The sequence below is a fragment of the Dermacentor andersoni genome, chromosome 6 (assembly GCF_023375885.2).
Source record: "Dermacentor andersoni chromosome 6, qqDerAnde1_hic_scaffold, whole genome shotgun sequence".
NCBI lineage: Eukaryota > Metazoa > Arthropoda > Arachnida > Ixodida > Ixodidae > Dermacentor > Dermacentor andersoni.
In genome coordinates this window covers 37,185,704-37,200,376 of record NC_092819.1, presented here as the reverse complement: position 1 = coordinate 37,200,376, position 14,673 = coordinate 37,185,704, and the positions used below count along the sequence as shown (strand labels likewise).

The following is a 14,673-nucleotide window of genomic DNA, read 5'->3' as shown; positions in this document are numbered from 1 at the left end:
TTATACACATCCTTGTTTCTTGTCATTTCTTTAACGTATTTTTTATCTTCTTTAAAATACTCCCTTGTCTTGCGCGTCCCCTTACCCACCCGATTCTTGCCCAATCTCCAGATGTGCGTACTTTCCATAGTTCAGTATCATTATCATCAGGAGTAGCAGTATCATCATCGTGGTTGTCATCATCATAACCCCACCACTACCGTAATAACAGCATCATCATTGAAAAAGCACTCTAGGGCTGTTATTGTGGACACTGTATTCTCAGCTTTGATTGACCACCAGGGTGGCTACGCCACGTCTGATTTGCTCAGAATGTCAACATGGTGAAATTATTGAGTATACAGAATAGTCACCTAGCTCGGAATACTTGAAATGCCTTCGTCGTTTCGCGTTATAAATTATTGTTACTATAATTTGCTGTCCTTGGGTGCGTAAACTCTTGGACACAGCGAAAGGTCGGTTTGAGCTGCCATCTAGGATTTCTTGCAGGGTAAATGCAAATTAAAATACAATTTTAAGCTTTATTGGTTTCTTTCCATACTACGAACTTCACTTCAATTTGCTTTATTTTTTACATTTTCTCATTCATTCCCCGAATTTATTAAATTCATACTCTCCAATGTCTTTCTTTTGAAAGTTCTTGAGCAGCTCTGAATGACGGCACAAAGACAGACAACATAAGGACGCCCTTGTGTTATCGTTATATTTTTTTTTTGTCCCGTTGTTTAGCGCCCCTCCAGAAGTTTCAATGTACCAACAAGCTCAATTTCGAAGCCTTCTGGGATCTATTTTGATCCCAACCTGTCTATTTCGAAATTAAAATTCGTTTGAATTTCTTAATTTATTTTAATCTAAACGGTCCTTGGCCGATCGCCCAGAACGGCTATGTGCCACCAACAAACGAGGCACTGACATTTGCACCTACCTTCAAGGACTATCGACTAGAGATTGCAGTAATCAAACGGAAGAGCTGTCGTTTGATCCGTCATCGCTAACATCAATTACGCGCTCTTCGTTTGTTCGAAGTCGTCCCATCTTCCACATCTCATCTTCAAGTAATTCCTGTCGTTATTATCATTAATCTGCGCGTTACCTACAAGCGCAACGAATCCTTGCCCATACTCCATTGTGGATACGTGCAAATGTTTAAAAAAGAAAGGGCACGTCATCATCACGACATGCACGTCATCTTCATCACGTATCATCGTCGTCATCATCATCATCGTCATCATCACGAATGCACGTGGCACGTGTGCCACGAGCATTGAGAAGAACAGCACGGAACCGAGGCGACGCTCGTCTTCACGTCTCTGCAGCGGAACCTGCGAAAGGTATGGATTTACGGCCATAGCTATTTCGCCTTATTCGCCAGGCGGCCTCTCCCATTACTCACTCCCGACACGGGCCCCGACGCCGCGACGGAGATCGAGCAGACAATGGGCTAATGTTCCGCCACGGAGGAAAGAGAAAACTACATAGGTGAAGTAGGTAAAGGCAAGGCGCAGAAGACCAGGACTTAGGAAGAAGAACACAAACGACGAGTCTTCTGCGCCTTGCCTGGTCTTCTGCGCCTTGCCTTTACCTACTTCAAGCATGAACCAACTAGCCCAAGCAAGAGTTTTACTTGTACATAGGTGGTGGAGCACGGCGTCGATCAGGCGGGACAAGCTATAGCAATTCGACGGCGTCGCTTTGTCCCTGCTTACACTTGTCTAGAAGAGCTGATTGTTGGGCTAGTCGGTTTTCCACAATTCTCTTCGTCCACCTTTCTTGTTTCTGTGGTTTTTGTCGCGCTAAGTTACCACTTCAACTGCACTTGTAGAATCGCGGCAGAATCCGCGCATCGCGCGTCGAATCCCGGGGACAACCCGCCGCACGCGGTTCGGTTGGAGCATGCACTGCAGCTCGGATCGTGGCATAGGTCTCTGTGCCACTCCTGGACGCACCAGAGTTGCAGCTCGCTTTGAGCGACTCGCGCCACTCGCTTTCTTGCTCGCCCGATTTGATGCCTCGCTTAGTTGATAACTTAGTTGATAACTTAGTTTGATAACTTAGTTGATAACTTAGTTTGATGCCACGCTTAGTTGATAACTTAGTTGATAACTTAGTTGCCGTTGTGACGGCAACGCTGCCCCCGTAGCGTCCGCACGATTAGCCGCGCGTTGCACAACTTCCCGTGCGGCTCGTCCGAAACCGAATAAACAAAAACTTTTCGTTCGTTGAGTGCCGTTCGGCATTGGCTCGAATATTTCTTCTACGAAATTTTTAGCGTAAGAACCTCTCGGGAATCCGCGCAGAGACAAGCAGACAAATCTAACACCGCAGCGCCCGGTGATATATATATTACTGCTTGTCATCACGTGCTTGGGTGTTTTCTTTTCAGTGACTCCTGGTTTTTTTGTTTTATGACTGTAGGCTTCATAATTGTCTCGTGACGCCCCATCGTACTTCTTTTCTTCTCCATGTGTGCAGCCACCAGAGCACTTGCGGGAGTGGTGCGAAGCAGTCTGCGTTTTGTACCGTCAGCAGTAACCGGAGGCCGTTGGGCAGTGTCCGGTAATTTAGCAAGAAAGTGAATAGATTTGGTGAGTTTTTACCTAATAACATTGTTCTTAAGAGGAAATTCCAGCTAATACCTATGCTGGACATATTATTAGCGTAGGATGCCCGTCAATGGCACTGAGCATTTACGAACTAAAAACTTTGTTAATCGGGCCGCAGTTCCGTGAAATATCATCCATAAACAAAAAGAGGGCGGGAGGGGGCGGACTGCATAAAAATGCAGAATAAAGTGTGATTTGGCATCAAACAGAATCCAATGCTGTTAGAGTGTAGCCACTCTTTTCGCTCGATTCTATTTTCGTGATCGTGCGCGGCTCAAGGGCGGCCTATACTCGTGATAACGTATAGAGGGAGCACCGCTCGGACCACTGGCAAATTTCGCGAAGCAAAAGAACTGGAATAGAATCGCTCGAGAAGAATGGAATCGAAAAGAAAGGAATATGATATCCCTGTCCAACTATTTCTGCGGTCCGGCGAAATGTGCTGGTCAAAGAGACGACGAGCTGAGCCGGTGTCTTGCCCACGGGATGAAACGATTCTGATGGTAAGGAATGGAACCGTGCATAAGGAATATATATATATATATATATATATTGTTTTTTTTTTCAGGTAACCATGAGAAAAGGCAATGCCAAGCTCGGACGTGCCGACAGACACGCTTACCAACGGAACGTAGACAAACCGGACAAGCGCCGGCCGGCAGAATCGCAAAGCGAGCCGGGCTCTCCAAAGCTTGTAACCGAGGGGGACGACCTTAGGACCCCTGCCATCGGCACCCCTCCCGCAGCCGCCATCACCACCGCGGTGGAAGACCACCCCACGGATCCGACGGGTTCCCCTGAAAGGCGCATTGTCATTTACGTAGATGAGCCAGCGACATCACTGCCACCTATCGGCGGGACAGCTGCGCAACGGGAGCCTCAAGAGCATCGAGAGAAGGAGCACAGGGAATTAGTTGCACCGGAGATTCCGTCCCCGGCGGTGCAGCAAGCGAACCAACCGATGGCAGTCGAAGCGGCGACGAAAGGCTCGAAGTCCCAGGTGCCACTGCTACTTTTATTGCGTTCGATTCGCATAAAGGACCCTTAGCACTTCTGTTAATAAAAAAAAAAAAAGGACATACATTCGCGTGCTCCTATGCATTCCCGGTCTTCGCGCGTCCTAGCGTAAGCGGCGTCAATCACGGGATGCTACCAGGGTCAAAGCTGTTGGTTGTACAGTTCACGAGAGACATCAGTTCCTATCTATATCCGCTAGCATGCATTTGCCATGAAGTCGGACCCCCACTTTTCGTTGTCGTCTCGCTTATCTGTTGTGCGCAACGAAGCGATTTAATCTCCTGTGTCGCGTTTTCAAACAATAGCGCTAACGTGACGTTTAATACTGACGTGGTATCAAGCGTCTTCCAATGAAGTACGCGACGAGGAAGGCAGAGGGTAGCGAAGGCGAGAGTGAAGCCACCTGCTCACCTACGAACTCAGAGTGGGTTAGGGGCTCTTTAATTGATGCTACTACACTCTCTAAAAAATGTGCTGCCTTTGCGGTGCACCCTTGTTCTACAACAATAATTGTCATCTATCTTGACCGCATTTCCTTTCTTTAACGCTGCGAGCCCAGTATTTCCAGGTCACGAACGGCATGCGCATTATTGGCATGACAGCGTTATCGACAGGAAAGTAGCGAGCGCAGAGTTTTCAAGAAATGAAAGGAAAGCAAGACAGACGATTATTGTGGGACAAGATAAGCTCCAAAGTGTGCAAGCTTTCTTTTAGGAGTAGCTGTACGCGCGGCGCTTTTCGATGGCAATTTTCAATTCGAGCATAAAAAAATTATCAAAATAAAATTTCAGAAAAATAAAGCAATAACAAGAAATAATGGAGTACCAGTGACACCTTTTCGCGAGACTGTTTATCGCACATTTAACGCTCGTTATCCAGAGGTTATTCAGAACGCAGTGAGGAAGGCTTACTCTATTTTCCACTTTAAAGAAACGGTTGCCTTCTGCTCTGTCAATCTGCCACACTAGATGAAATTAGAGCTATAGACAACATTGTCCCAGAACCTTATATTTCTTATGGGTCATACATTTGCATTTGGCCTTCTAAATTGCCCCCCTTCCCCCGCACAAGACAGTTATTTTCACTGGGCAGCTTGCGACACCCAGCTCTTCGAATTTCTGTCTACAGCATCGCCTCAGAATAGACGTCAAATGCTCTGACTGCCGCAAAATAGACATCGAAAGGATTCAGAACACATGCTTTAGAGCACAGAATGACTCAAATGGAAGGAGGAATGCAATCAAGCGTTACTTTTGTAAACGTTTACACATCTCGCTGCTTTCTTATACATGTATCGAGCATGCGAAAAAGAAAAGTATTTGTTTTCGCTATGAGCGATACCTCGTCCAGGCATAACTTTTCAGTTTCGTTATAATTATAACGCGTGGTCAAAAAGAAAGAAAGAAAAAGAAAAAAAGAAACACATACGCATCGCTGTACCGATAATTTGCTATATCGGCGCCCATTCTACTAAGCATGGACTGTGTTTAATGCCGCTTCATTCTACTGCGACGGCAGCTGTTATGTGCTCAGGGCCGTAGCTCCCAAGAAAGCCGGCTAAAGCGTCAGCTTTGTGAAAGAGAAACCAAGGGCTACAGCTCGAGGAGAAGCAACCTCTGCGGTCTTGTGGTTTGTTCCGTATCGCAAGTATGTAGTACTGCGCGAGTTTACGCAGAAAAAAGCGAGCAACGAGAAAGCCTGGTACGTTATCTGGGGGGGGGGGGGGGGGGGGGGGGCTCGTGTTGTACGTATACATGGGCCGCTATAACGTAAACCATTTTGATTGTATTCCAATCTCCTGACGTCAAGTTTACGTAACCATTGACTCAATCACGGGCGTTGACACATAACGTTATTTGAACAGTGCGACCAAACGAGGTCCTCGTCTATAGGAAGTGGCTTTCGCTTGGTTTCAAAGCTAATAGCATTGCCTAACGTGACAAGTTTTCCTTACATCATTGGCCGACGAGAGGCGCGGATCGCGCAGAGGCGGAGAAGGTTTGAATGAGGCTACCACAGTGAAAGTATAGATAACCGGGTAGAGGAGAGTGGTACCGGCGTCTCCGATTGGTCCGCTTCCCCTTGCATAACCTGCGGTAGCTGAAAATCGCGGCAGCGTGTAACGGGGTGCTAAAAATGCCGCTGGAAAGGGTCATCTGCGAAGAAGAGTTGGAAGGGCGATGTCGTATACGTGCCGAAAGGGCTCGAGAGCGTTATACTGCCACGAAAGATTTTTATTACACGCAAAGAAATTCATTCTCGCAAGCAGCCGAGGAGCCAGTACCAGAGCGATCGGTGGGCAGCTGTCTTCTATTCCATTTGGAACGGGGCAGTCTCCGGCTATGAAAAGAAATAAAGCATTATTCGGCATCATAATGCATCTTTGGTACGTACATGTCAGATTGACGGGGTCGGTTCTCGCGGTTTTGCGACGCCTCGTGACAGGCAGAAAAAGTCCCGAAAATATTTGATCAGTCGCGGAGGGCTAATGGCGGAAACGACATAGAAACAGATTGCAAAAGCTTTACGCTCTAGCGTCCTTGCAGCGCGCGCCAACTACAGCCCAAAGAAACGTACGTCTTAGCTACCTCCAGATGGTGTATGCACGCTTACAGCAACAGGAGCCTATCCGAGACGCCTATCCATAGCCTATATTGGGCGCAGAAAGAGCTCACCAGCTGGACAACGCGCTTACAGGTTGCAGTGCCGCAGACAAGCGCACAGCCCCTGGCCTTAGAGAAACATCGAAGTCGGCGCCGACGCTCGGTGAAGCCGCGCGTCGGCACCAAGAGCGCGCCTGGCGCGTCGCCGACGTCCGCCGGGACTCCCGCCGACGTCCGCAACGGACACGACGCTGGAGCGCGCAACGTACCTGGCAACCGACCTTCCGAAGTTGGAGCGCCGTCCCTCACGTCGTCGCCCTTGCGCGTCCCGGCTGGTGAAAAAGAACCGCAGCAGGGACCGAGCGTGGCGTACCTTCTGGGAATGTCTCCTGACGCCACGTCTCCAGGACCGGCTGGTCCGCCGTCGAAGGTTCCTTCTCCTACTAGGTCCCCGCCAGAGCGGGTATGACGTCATTCACTTGTGTTTTTTCACGTCGTTATCTATTCGTTTTATTAGGCATAACCGCGGCGCGCTCACTGGTAGCACTCTGTCGGTCAACATTTCTTGCTGTATGCACAAAATTTCAGCTGAGGACGACACCCCAACGACGCGCGAAACCCGGTGGAAGAGAGAAAGAAAGCTTTCGCTTTAACAAGCTTATTCGAAATGGCCATGCTGACACGACGCTTGCGAGGTTTGAGGCTTGATAAACATCGAAAGCTGCAACGCCGCAACCGTCCTGGTATAACAAACGTGCGGCTCGGAGTGGGAATAAACAGCATACGATCACGCGGTCCACGCTGGCGTACACGCATGGCGCCAGGTTCTAGCTGATCTAGCATCTTCTGGTCCTTAAAACCAATCGTTTCGCGATCGCGGGTCAGATATCAAAACTGTACAGTGGTGCGTGGTGCAAAAAAAAATGCACGAAAAATCAAGCAGTGAGATTTAACGTCCCAAAACTGGACAGTGGGTTATGAGAGAGAACGCCGTAGTGGAGGTATCTGGATTTCTAACCCGCGACCTCTTACTCAACAGCAGAACGCCACAGCCGCAGAACCAGTAGAAACACGCTAACACGTGTCAACTCGCAAGCGAGGAAAATCCGTAGAAGAGCTGCTTCAGACGAAGTGTAATGCTAGAAATTGTCATTCTATAGCCTGGCTGTAGCGAGAGGCCACAAAGAAAACTCATACGGCATTCTCAAGAAGCAAGCTTCGCAGTTGATGAACAATCAGCACTGATCCGGGGATCGAATTCGGGACCAATTCATTTCCTACGCGGTTCCGCTACCATACGAGCTAATCAGGAGGCCAGCAGATGTCACAGCTAGGTCGAATTATTCGAGAACTCGAAGCACAGGGACGGCAGCACAGCCGTAGTGTCTGGAGACCAGGAACGGTCTCCCTTGGGGCACAAAACATCGTTAAAGACACGCATGCGCATTCATTTTAGTGCTTCGTACACGTACGTATCTTTAATGATTTCGTGCGGTGATTCAGGCCCAACCACATCACCTCGCCTTTGACCGACACATCTACAACGGTGCCCTCTATTCCCGCTGCGCGACGCAAAACTTTGAGGACGCTTAAACTGGGCCTTTAAGAGTGGGACACGACAGCATTCAATGATCCCTGGCTGCTTCTCGCGCTTCCCGGCAACTGCAGCTTATGTAACCAAAATGTGTAACCGGGAAACGCTGGCGGTGAACGCTGTGCACGAAGGCGAGCTTTCTGCTGGAAACGCAGCCTCTTGCGTGTACCTATCCCGGAGGCAGTGACAGCCCCCCCCCCCCCAAAGAAAACACATCATTTTAGGGTTTCTATTATTGTTTCGCACTTTCACTATTTAAGTCTGAGGACACTTAGCATGAAAGGCATGCACTATCGGTGTTAAGTTTCATGACGTTTGTTTGCGGGCTGTCATTCTCAAAATTCCGACGACTAACTTCGTCAAGAATGTAAGACAAGGTATGAGCAAGTTTAGTGATAGAATGACGCGGCAATATAACCCGCATATACCCCATATCATATAGCAAGGCGGGGCATATACATATACCTAAATATATACGAAATTTTTTTCGCTCACGGACAACTCCGCACGACGCCGACATCCACATCGGATTTTCTGCGACACGGGCCCCTTAACGCTATCGCGTTAAAAGGCGGATCCTCTACCGCTTGGCTGCGACCCGTGCTTGTCCTGAACGGTGTTGGCCATGCCTGCACTTGTCCACTCGTGCCATGTACGCACCTGACGAGGCTTGAAGCTCAGCTCAATCAAGATGTTGGATGCTTTGTTTAGTGACCCTGAAAAAGATGCGTAAACATGCGTAAACGTATTATTAGCAGCAAATCAATGACATTCACTGCGCCACTCTAGCCTGTGGCACGTGCAGCGTTGTTATCGCGCGGTTTTCAATATGGTTACATGCACAAATGTGTAACTACTTGTTTTGGTGTGAGCATGTTCAGCCTGCAGATTTTGCCGCATTCGTGAACCCCTTCTCGCAGGGCAAACGAAGCCACGACGAATCCGTCGCGCATGCCAAACGCGCGACACCGAAATCTGTGGATCGGAATTCTATGGCCGCCGCGGAATTGCTCGCTTCGTACGAAAAACTCAAGGACATGGTAAGTGGGGCTCAGCACTGTCCCCGAAAAATACAGGCTGAACGCGCTGTGCTCCACCAAACTCCGTGTTTCCGAAATACCATCGCCCGACTGTAAATGCTCGATCGGGACACCATGTGCGCAGTGAATTTCCAAGAGGAGGCTTGAGGGTCCTCGGCACACTTCGCTTTACCATTGCTATACGTTTACCAATGTATAGGCACAAGACAAGTCGCCCGAACATTTGTTAAGGCTATCCAGTGCTGACGCACCAGTCCAATCGCAACTATTCAAGCAGGCAAAGTTGAGTTCGCATTCGCAATTGTCAATTTAGTAATTTATATTTCCCGCAGGCAAAGTCGAGGACACCAGAGACTGTCATGACGAAGACAGGATTCACGAAAACGACGTTGACGAAAACGTTAATCACAGGAAAGGCCGGATGGCCCACGATCGCCATAACCCTCGGCATCTGCGCCCTGTTCCTTGGCACCCTTCTCCTTCTGGCCGTGCGGCGCTCCTTCAGACCTCCCAGGCTGTGCCGCGCCGAAGATTGTCAACGCCACGCGACGCTTCTCACCGATCACCTGAACACAACGCTCGACCCGTGCGACGACTTTAGGGCTTTCGTCTGTTCCGCGTGGCAGATGTCGAGAAAGAACAGAGAGCAATCCAAGTCGGTGATCAATGACCTCAGATTCACTTGGTTCGACCGTTTCGAGGACACCCTGACCATGGGCGCGCTGAAGTTCTCCGCCGGGAGAAAGCCGCTCGCCATGTACCGCATGTGCACGCGCTATTTCCCTTCCAACGGTTCGCAGGTTGAGCTTATACGCAACTTCTTCGATCGCTTCGGGTTTCGCTGGCCGCAGACGCCCGAGGAAATAATGCCCCCACTCGTCTTGCTCGTCATGCTAAGCTACCAGTGGCAATCGCCGTGCTGGATAACCGTCCATCTTCTGGAACCTTCCGCCACTGGCAGGCAGCGGGTGCTGGTCACTCCGGGCATCTACGTTCCCACGCTTCGCAATCAACATCGAAGCGTCGAAGCGGCGTACGATCGTTACTGGCAGCTGTACCTAGAGCTCTTCTACCCTGACCCCAGAACACGACCTACATCGAGTGAGGAAGCCATCCGAGAGATTCGTGACATGGAAGGTGACGTGCTCGACAGCTTACACGCCGCGGCAGAGTCTCAGCGAAAGAGGCCCGCGAAGTTTACCTTCGACGAAATCGACACCCACGTCCCGAATGCGTCTGGCGCCATCTGGGTCAACGCGTTCCAGGCGGGCATGTCACTGCACCCGAGTCTGACCGTCGACGACGAGATCGTCACCACCGACGTAGCCTTCCTGAGCGTGGTCACCGAGCTCCTGGTCAAGTACGACACGCTCATGTTGAATAGGCACCTGGTGTGGTTGATTATGCAGTACTACGCGCCCATGACGGACTACGCTTTCCTGGTGGGCTATTATGGGAGCAACGACAAAGCAGCAGCGTACATGCCGGTGTTCTGTGCGCACCACGTGGAAGCCACGTACAAGGTCCTCGTGCTCGCCCTCGGCGTCGTCACCCGGTTGCCGGTACACGACCGAAGAGTCATCAACGCCGGCTTCCAGAGTCTCGTCTCTGCCGCTTTCGCGAAGATTCGAGACTCCATCTGGATAGACGAAAAGGACAAGATGCGGATGATCACCAAGTTTGCCGCCATAAAGATGGACTTCTTGCCACCGGATACGATACTTGACGACATCGTGCTGGAAAGCCTTTACGCCGGCTTTCCGGAGGAAGAGCCGTCCTTAGCCCATTACTGGTTTAAATCAGTGGCGGCCACGCAGGAAATGAACAGGATTCCAGAATACAACAAGGCGATGCTGCTGCCGCGTAACGACATCCCGAACTACGCTGGCTATGGCTACTTCTCAAATACCGTTCAGCTGGCGATAGGCGCTGCCGCAGCACCCGCGTACTACGGCAACGGTACCAAGGGCATGCTGTATGGTGGCCTTCTCTTCCTGCTGGCCATGCAGATGGTAAGGGCGATCGATGACGAGGGCATCAGGTGGCCCTCGAATAAAACCGCACTGAAGGACACCATGCTGTCCAACGCTTCTCTACAAGCGTTCCGCCAAAGGGCCGCATGTCGGTACGGCGCCGGAAATGAAAGTGCGTTTCCCGAGGTGCCAGCCCTCGAGATTGCCTATTCCGCCCTCGTGGAATCTCACATTGCGGACAAAACCGAGCCATTGGCACTCGGCGAGCAGCTGCCGGAAGACAAGGTCTTTTTCATGACGCTTTGCTACATGACGTGCGACATCACGACCATCAGGAGCGACATTGCGGCGGACTGCAATAAGGCAGTTCGGAATTTCGACGCTTTCGCCCGTGTTTACAGCTGTCCGAAAGGAAGCAGGATGAACCCAGAGAACAAGTGTTCGTTTTTTGCGTAACATTTTATCAATCTAATCAGAGTCCCAGTGTAACTTTACATGCGAATGCTCGATGTGACGTTACTTGCTTTGCCTTTATTTGCTAGCAAACATTACTTATCCTACAAACGCGTTCCACTCTTGTGCCTTCGATGGTCGGCAGTGGGCAACACTCCGAAAAAGTCGTGGAGACATCAACCCCCATGTCGTGCTTCTCGATTTGAGAAAGGACCTCGACACTAATGAATTATCCTTGACCTTGAGAGGCCTCACGATCCTAAAGCGTCCGTGAGGAACTGCCTCTAATTGCGCCGGCATTTTGTTACGTTGTTAATTACGATTATTGCTAGATGGCAAAGTGTTGACCTGATTTGCCATTTCGAAAAAAGAAAAACTAACCATACTGCGTAAACCAGTGGAGTTTTGTTAGACACTTTCGTTGCTGCGACACATTTTCGTTAGGATTACGCAGTGAATCGATGCATCTTTTAAAGCTTGTTCAGGTATTTAGTGTCATGTTTCGAAGTGCTGGTACTTTTCTCTGGTATGTGTGTCGGGAAATGCACAATGGACCAATGCCGCTCATCCCAAAACATGCAAAGTTAATGGATCACAGATGTTATGTCCGCAGATGTATTGCTGTACGTTTCTCCGAGCAATTTAAGACTGGAATACGCCCACAGGGCAAGCATACGACTCATTGTCTTGCACATTTATTTATTTATTTATTTATTTATTTATTTATTTATTTATTTATTTATTTATTTATTTATTTATTTATTTTATTGCCTAAAGGCTCGGAGGGCATTGAATAGGGGAGGGGGCATTACTCTACAATCATAAGGTGCAGCAAGGTTAGACACCAAAGAAAATAACAATATAATAAGTACAATAGAAATGGAGCATTTACAAATCAAAGCAGAAGAGCACTACAGATGCCTAGCATGGACGTGATATGCTGCCTTGCGCGCATTTCGCTATAACTTTCATATTTTACTACAGTGTACCGTTGCTTATCATACGGATTATCTGACTGCTAATTCCACTGCGAAGATAAAGCTATCTGCATCAACCATGTATTTTTGCATTTCGTCGGCATGTCGCGAACGATATCACGATGCGAATAGCTGATGCGCCGACCAATCGCAGGCCAATCGCAGGCCAAGCGCGCGTTATTATGAGGGATTTCTGTCCAAAGGCGCGCGTTTTCACACTCTTTAGCAAGTGGAAATCTAAGAGCGATAGTTCGTGTTTTATTGATTATTTTTTGAATCTACACAGTGTGCATGGGGCGTTGCATGTCACGACGTTGCATGTCACGACGTGTGTTGTCGTGGCATGTTGTTAACGTTGCATGTCACGACGTGTGCGTAAGCGTTACAGTAATACCCGCAGACAACCTGACAGCTCAAATAAATTGCCGCACGCATTGCGGGTACCATTTTCAGGCTTCCCTGCATTGCAGCAAATTAGCAGGACACAGTTTACTGTGAAGCTGGGTTATAAGTCCGTTCCGTTTTTGTTGGAAAATTTCAGGCTGGCACTACTGGAGATCCTGGCCGTGCAGTCGCCGAGACTTGTTCTTCCCTAGTTAAATGGCGCAAGCCATTCTGGGGAATCAGCCCATGAATCGGGTGGTGAAATACCTATCTCTCCCAAACTTCGTGCTCTCTTTCTTTTACTATAGGGAAAGCGCTATGGCGCAAGGTACCGCCTTTTCCGCATTCATCTCCAAATTATTTTTCCCGATGACTAACTTTCAGCCAAAATCGTAATCGACGTCAGAGAACTGTCCTCGCGATGACCGCTGATATGGCTCAACTTGAAATATGGGCAGCTAGTGCCTACAAGATTCCACAGCCATTTCGGTTCCTCTGTCTTGTTGAGCTCTGTTCTTTGTTCACACGCCACCTTGGTCGTATCTTGCCTCGAGCATCATCATTGATCTTTTTTTTTTTTTTCATTCATTTCTTTAATTTGCTTTCATTCTCTGCACCGTTCGCTTCCATCACTGTTATTTTTTTTTTCTTTCGGTCATCGAGGCCTACCTTGTATTCACACTGAATTCTCCCACTTCCTTCATTTTTTTTCTTTTATTTAATTTTAGCGTCATATCTGAGTCGTATGAGAGGCCAGCCCTATCGCACCTGATTGCGTTTCCTCGCACTGTAGTGCGAATAAGCTTTTTTGCAGCGCTGCTGCGCATTGCAGCAAGGTATTATTGCCAGAAAAAAAAAAGAAAAATGTATCTGTCGTTGACGAAAGGAAGCTCGTTCATGCGCAATCAATGAATGCACGTACCGTTAGGTCGTTCATTTAATAATAATAATAATAATAATAATAATAATAATAATAATAATAATAATAATAATAATAATATAGATGTCGTTACCGGCCTTGTGACTGGCGTCTACGTTTGCCGTAGCCAGGCGCTTCTGTAAAGAATTCTCAGCGTTCGCACGCAACGGCGCTCCACGTTTCTCGTCTCGGAGGCCACACGTGGACTTCCTGGGAGCGCCACTAGATGGCGCAGCGCCCCCCCCCCCCAAAAAAAAAAAAAAGAAAGGAAGGGCGAGAGAGGAGCCCCTTTGTCGCAGGACGCGTTTCTAAGCGTTAGCACGAACCAGTGCACCATGCATCTCGGAGGACGCGCAGGCTTCGCGAAGGCAGTGCTAGATGGCGCCGAGGATATTTAGGGAAGCGCGAAAAGGGAGTCCCGCTGCAGCGCACGTAAGTCATGCGTAAGTCATTTGGACGGTCGCAGTATTGTGTCGCTATATTAATTCATTGCTAAATGCATTACCGTCAGTAATCATCATCATCATCAGCAGCAGCAGCAGCCTGGCTAGTCCACTGCAGGGCAAAGGCCTCTCCCACACTTGCACAATAAATCTACAGGGACTGACAAAGTAAAGACACCACGAAGCGCTGGACTTCCCGGCACGTGGACGTACAGCGCTTTGTGGCTTCTTTACTCTGTCAGTCCCTGCCGATTTACTGTGCGCTGTGATCCAACAGACATGTATAACCAACTAGACCACCAGTTCGTCCTTAGTATTAACGTCGACAGTCATCGTCACATAGGTTCTGCAGAATTTTTCTTATCTGAGAGTACCGCAGTTTTCCCCCTTTACTCATTCAGATGGAATAAGAAAACTGCATTAACAACTGTAATACAATTTGTAAGAAACTGTAATAACATTTGTAAGTTGTAATAACAAACATGTATTACAAATGGCGTGGTAGGTTTTGCTGTGAACAAGCACAAAGAACAAAAAGAACAAATGCTGATAATCATACCCAGCACAAGTGGTTTATATATATATATATATATATATATATATATATATATATAAACCACTTGTGCTGGGTATGATTACCAGCGGTCATATGTATGTATGTATGTGT

General features: G+C 48.5%; 1 protein-coding gene and 1 long non-coding RNA gene across 4 annotated transcripts in view; one reads left to right on the top strand and one right to left on the bottom strand.

Annotated features, from left to right (window-relative positions):
* The first annotated feature begins 1,243 nt into the window (after positions 1-1,243).
* LOC126521901 (uncharacterized) lies at positions 1,244-7,141 on the top strand. 2 transcript variants are annotated; one of them, XM_055066165.1, is made up of 4 exons: positions 1,244-1,331; positions 2,473-2,585; positions 3,172-3,603; positions 6,318-7,141. In XM_055066165.1, the coding sequence occupies exons 3-4, from the start codon at positions 3,178-3,180 to the stop codon at positions 6,690-6,692; spliced, it is 801 nt and encodes a 266-aa protein (XP_054922140.1). In that variant the 5' UTR covers positions 1,244-1,331; positions 2,473-2,585; positions 3,172-3,177; the 3' UTR covers positions 6,693-7,141. The 2 variants fall into 2 exon arrangements, with proteins under 2 accessions (XP_054922140.1, XP_054922139.1); XM_055066164.1 differs by lacking the exon at positions 1,244-1,331 and having other exon boundaries at positions 2,210-2,585.
* LOC129382317 (uncharacterized) overlaps positions 5,859-14,673 on the bottom strand; it is a 228,867-nt gene continuing 220,052 nt past the window's right edge. The window contains exons 4-5 of one of the 2 annotated variants that reach the window (XR_011895144.1): positions 8,313-8,533; positions 5,859-5,960 (exon numbers count right to left, since the gene is read on the bottom strand). This is a non-coding gene — a long non-coding RNA (uncharacterized lncRNA). The remainder of the gene's footprint in view (positions 5,961-8,312; positions 8,534-14,673) is intronic. The other variant, XR_011895145.1, reaches the window with a different exon arrangement.

What these genes read in the sequence shown, in the direction of transcription:
- LOC126521901 (XM_055066165.1), top strand. Translation starts at nt 3,178, where the DNA reads ATGAGAAAAGGCAATGCCAAGCTCGGACGTGCCGACAGACACGCTTAC. An exon ending in CGAAAGGCTCGAAGTCCCAG is followed by an intron (nt 3,604 to 6,317) that starts GTGCCACTGCTA and finishes ACGCGCTTACAG; the next exon opens with GTTGCAGTGCCGCAGACAAG.